The 5177-nt window shown below is 39.9% G+C and overlaps 1 protein-coding gene across 1 annotated transcript; it reads right to left on the bottom strand.

Annotated features, from left to right (window-relative positions):
• Window positions 1-1249: 1249 nt before the first annotated feature.
• On the bottom strand, window positions 1250-4144 carry LOC137471331 (calpain-2 catalytic subunit-like). The gene is made up of 5 exons (XM_068185549.1): window positions 3746-4144; window positions 3329-3407; window positions 3000-3116; window positions 2519-2577; window positions 1250-1892 (listed from the first exon to the last, which is right to left on the bottom strand). Exons 2-5 carry the CDS (start codon window positions 3366-3368, stop codon window positions 1869-1871), a joined length of 240 nt encoding a protein of 79 aa, XP_068041650.1. The 5' UTR covers window positions 3369-3407; window positions 3746-4144; the 3' UTR covers window positions 1250-1868.
• Between the last annotated feature and the right edge of the window lie 1033 nt (window positions 4145-5177).

Consider the following 5177-nt stretch of genomic DNA (forward strand, 5'->3'; position numbering starts at 1 on the left):
ATGAAGGATTGATCCATGAGCAAATGGATGAGGGCATTGTACAAGATGAAATAATGCATACAAGCAAATGAAATGCTGCTGCCTTTGGTCGAATCAAGCCATTATGTTCAAGTACCCACCTGGTTGTCTTCAAACATGGCAGAAGAGAGTCTCACTTCTTTTCTACATTAAATATAAGGACCTTTTGAATTTGCCATTGAAGGAATCATCATGAAACAGACAACTTAGCTTTGTCCAAATTTATCCCGAGGCTTTTTCCAGATGGGAGAAATTAAAGTATGTGCACAGCACCCAGCTGCTTATTGCTGGAAGCAGTATATTTGTTAAAAGAAGCTAAAAAAACTGAAGTGCATCTGAAGAGTGACAATCACATGACCAATCCATTAAGCAATAACATTTAAAAAAGCTGTAGCACCTTAGAAGTTCTGTGTATTCAAAATATCATGTGCTGTAACAGTTTTAGATTCCTCTTTTTACAAAGAGGCTCATGTATTTATTGTATTTTGTACTTTGAAGACTAAGTGTAGAAACTTTCTGTAGTCCTTGACAATGTACTTGTTTTTACCCTACTTGTTTACTCCACCATTAAACTTTTGTCTTCTCTTAAGCTTTAACTCTGGGTATTTTAATAGTGATTTTTATTAGAAATGTTACCAGTAAGACACACTGTTGTTCTACATTACACTAACTTTCAGCTACTTTCTGTATTAAACTGAGATCCTCCTCCCCCATCCAGTCAAGGTAGTTTTGCTGCATTTAAAATTGAGCTGAATCTGTTAGTGACACATTGTTAACCTTAAAAGTTAAGGGACATACTTAAGGAAAAAACCCAACTTGGTACAAGTTTTTTCCAAATAAAGCCTTTCCTATAAAGCTATCTTTTCTATCTCTCCACTTGGCAATAATTTGATACTGAACAGTATTTAACAGAGAAGCAAATAATTCCTTAAGGCTATTTAGAAAATGCCTCACCCTGCAGGCTACTAGGTAAGTCCTACTGCTTTCTGAAAAGGTGCCCATAAGGAAGAAATAGTTTGTAAGGAGGACACAATTTCTCAGGTGGGGAAACTAAAGGCAGCAGCAATTGGCTCACAATCACAGCCTCTGCTTTCAACAGGCTGGGTGTGGGGTATATAGTATCAATCTCTAAGGAAAAAAAAAGTGCTTTTTTCAGCAGAAATAACAGTCTGGCAAACTTTATTTCTATTTTTTTTTTTTTTACTTTAAATGCTTTCTTGTATTTCAAAGGAAGATAAATAAGATACAGGAACTCAAGATTCCACCTGAAAGCATGGGCTTTCTCTAAGAATCTTGTTATCAGCAGCCTCCAGCTCCAGGCACCTCAATGCTCACTTCAGTCAAAGATGTACTTGCTACTCAAATTCCTTAAAGAATATTTCACTAGGATAGTGCTGGGGCTTGGAACCCCTATCTCTGAGTACAGGTGTTTAGTTAGATATACAATACTATCTCTTTACTAATTTCAGATATATAGGATGTTGTTCAAAAAGCACTTTTTAAAACCAGACTGTCAAGCTATAATGATCTTTTCTTCCTGAAGTCTTGTAAAACACCTTAAATACAAAGATATTAGCAAAGCAGTGTTTTCAAAACTTGCACTGAGGATTGATACTAAACTAAAGCCTTTTTCCAGAGACTATATGAGAGTAGGCACAGACTGTCAGACCCATAAAAATGAGGTTGCAGGTTCTTCTGTGGAAGTAGAATGCTTTTCTTCTTGCAATTGCATGCAAAATCTGCTTGCTTTGTGTAAGTTAAGGCACATTCATGTTTGGATATTACTTGTATAGCTTGATTATCTTCACCTGAGCATGCTTTTGTTGAGGTCTCAGGCTGATGCCAGTGGCTCAAATGACAGTAAAGCACAGCCACTGTAGGAAGAGAGAGAAGAAAACAAGGTTATATTTAGTAAAAAGACCTGGAGCAAGCAAGCATAGCTGCATTTCTAGCATATAGTCAGCCTGTTGTTACAGAAGTAATTTTAGGATCTTTCCTGAGCAATTTAAATTTATATCTCATTTAAATCAGAGTTTTGGGATTCTTAGGTTCAGAAATAAGTTTTGTTCAGGTAATAAAGAAGTCAAACACATATAGGAGGGTACTTTTCTCCAAACTTAGTCCTTTCTACAGGGCACACATGGGGCAGAAAGCAGCAGATATGAGCAAGACCATCAGTCTTGCCTACACAACTGCACCTACATTTTGCTCTGTTGACAGAAAAAGCAGGGAAGAAGCCAAAATTACTGCTTTTACCAAAAGTGGCTTCTGGTGCAGGTAGCTATGTCTGTTAGAGAATATGTTGTGATGTAGGTACATTTTTAAAAGGTAACCTTTCTAAGGCTACTTATAAATACAAGGTAGATAAATCCAGCACAAATGTGAGTACTTAAAACCAGCCATCCTCAGTCAGAATGGAGCAGGACAGACTCTACATTCCTCTCCCCACCATTTTTCCCCCAAAAATAAAAACAAATGTTTTAGAGCTAAATGAAGTTACATTAACAAGGTTCCATTCTATTGTCCCACTTTTTTCTGTATCCAGTTTTCTAAACATTTCTGTGGTTGTAGAGAGATTACAGACAAGGGTAAATACAGGAACTAATTTGAAAGTCTTCCCTTTCCTTGTCCTTCAGGATCAATAAGGAACTTAGTCCCAGAATCTAAAACTTGACAACAGCCTACACCCCAAATCAGAAAGGGCCATTCCAAAGTCATTGTTCAGGAGAAAGACTGAACATTTTTAATTGTTACCTAGTATTTTTTAATCAACATAGAGTTGTTTGCAGGGAGAACTGGCTGTGGTTCAGCAGCCTGGCCTAAAAGACTGATTCCTGGATTTAGGAGAAGCCAGATTAATATCTCAGGTTTGAATTTGTCTGAATACCTTATCCTGGGCTTCTGGACAGTTCTGCTGGGACAATTATCCTGCTGGAATCACAAGGCAGCAGACCCTGTCTGGTTACTAAGTGTGTACTCACTGAACAAGGTTTCGAGCTGAATCAAACACCGCACCAAGCTGTCAAAGTCAGTGATGAGATCCTCATCAGCAAAACGAGCCACGATGACCTGATGTAACTGGCAGTTCAGTTGGAACCCTGAAATTACAATGACAAGGATTTAAAAGACTTTATTTCCAGAGTAAACATGGGTACAAAATTAAATGCCTGATCTGGCATGGTGGCAGGAGGGGAAGGCTCCAGAGTGCCCAAAATTCAGTAAGTTAAGATAGGACTGTATGGCTCTGAGCATCTCTCAACTCTGCTTGAAACTGATGGAATCCGATGAAGAGACAGATCAATATAAATACCTGCTGTTTCCAGTACCCTCCTCATCTCATACGCGTTCATGGTACCCAATCAATCCACATCAATTTCTCTGTAAATTTTCTGCAAAACACAAAACCCAAAGTGAAACCTTGACAATAATTCAGAGCATGGTTTGGCTTCTGGAAGAAGTGAAATATCTTGAAATGCAGCCTGCATGTTACTTAAAGAACTTTGCAACATTGATCTGAAGGACTGGTACTTACATCCATTTGTTCTAAAAGTGGCTTTAAAAAGTAATTTTTTTTAATGCAGTAGCCAGAGCAGATAAAGACAAAACCTGGGGGATTACAGACATATAGTCCCTGCTTTGGGAAAGGTGACTGTGCACATTGTATGGCACAAATCAGTCAACAGCCACTTCTATGAGTGATTGTTCTCCCAAAGGGATTGTGTCTCACCTGGTATTTCTGAATCTTTGTCCAGATGGTGTGTAATTCCTTCAGTCCCAGTTTGTCACTCCCATCATTCTTCTCTGAGTTAAGGAAGTTTCTTCAGAGGGAAGAAAAAGGGGTTTCCTCTCCCTCCGCTGGGTTTACTTGCATGGACAGTTACGACTTAAAAAAAATTGCAAACAGGAGAGGGATTCAAGTCCTCTCTGAAGGACTTGTCCTCTCTCCAGGACTCATCTTACTGAATACACAATTGTTGTCCAAGATTTCTTTCTAAATCATTAAGATCATTAATTTAAATCATAACCAGTTCACATGCTCATTCTGCAACCCCGCTGCAGGTCTCTGTCTTTCCACTACAAGTATAAATGAGCCAGGATGATTCCATTTTGTTCTGCATAGTGGGTGCAACACTGCAGTTACTGGAGCACAAGTCCTGGGTCTGGATTATCAACAGGAAAAGCCACACCCAAGCCTCCTATTTGGAGACCTTCAGCTCTTGAGCGAACAGCTAACAGAAGAACCTGGTTGTGGTACTGCTCCCAAAACCTGTCAAGAAGTGACTGTGGACTGCTGTATTTCACACCAAATTATAGGAAAGTATCACCTTGTGTTGGTAATTTTCCATTTTTCCAATTCTGCAATTCAACTCCCACTGCACAGAGAAGCTGAACACAACTATTCTTAGACCTGATCCTTCATCCTACACATTTGCCTGTATCTTAGGAGTAAAAGCTCCTAAAATCCTGCATACTCTCTGCTTTCTGTATGGCATGTCAAAACAAAACACTGTATTTGTGTCCCTCATTTTCCATTTGCTAAGTCCCCCTATGGCTTTGTGATGCTCTTACCAACTCCAGCCAGATAACAGAGAGGTGAAATAACCCTACAGCCAAGGCCATCCTCACCATGCTGAGAGCCTTTTCCCAGCACAAACATCACTTTGTCCCCAGCTAGACCAGAACACCCAACAGCTGGGAAGGCTTCCAAACAGACTTTGTCTGATAGATTTTTCCCATTGCCTGGGATAACACACATGTGAACAACAAATACAAAGGAGTGGCTTTCTCATGGGAATCAGGGTGAAGCCAGCTTCTCCACCTCAGGAGCCATTAGTACACCAGGATGGATCCACCAGGGAGCAAAGGCAGCTGGCCTGCTTCAGCACAGGAAGGGGAATATAATCTAGGAAGGGCTTTAAAGGACAAATCTAACAGGTCAACCATTATTTTGCATGTCTCAATACTAAAGCCATCAGATTTAGTATCTTGGCCTGTAAAGAAAGAGCAAAAGACAGGATTATCAGTGCATGCTGAACCACAGCACCTTCCTTAATAGCTCATGAGCTCTCCAACCAGCTTTTATTTGCTTCCGACAGTGCCATCCTTTCGGCTGACAAAGAGGCTTTGGGTGCAAGTGAGCTGGGATGTGTCCCCAAGCA

The sequence above is a fragment of the Anomalospiza imberbis genome, chromosome 3 (genome assembly GCF_031753505.1).
Source record: "Anomalospiza imberbis isolate Cuckoo-Finch-1a 21T00152 chromosome 3, ASM3175350v1, whole genome shotgun sequence".
Taxonomy (NCBI): domain Eukaryota; kingdom Metazoa; phylum Chordata; class Aves; order Passeriformes; family Viduidae; genus Anomalospiza; species Anomalospiza imberbis.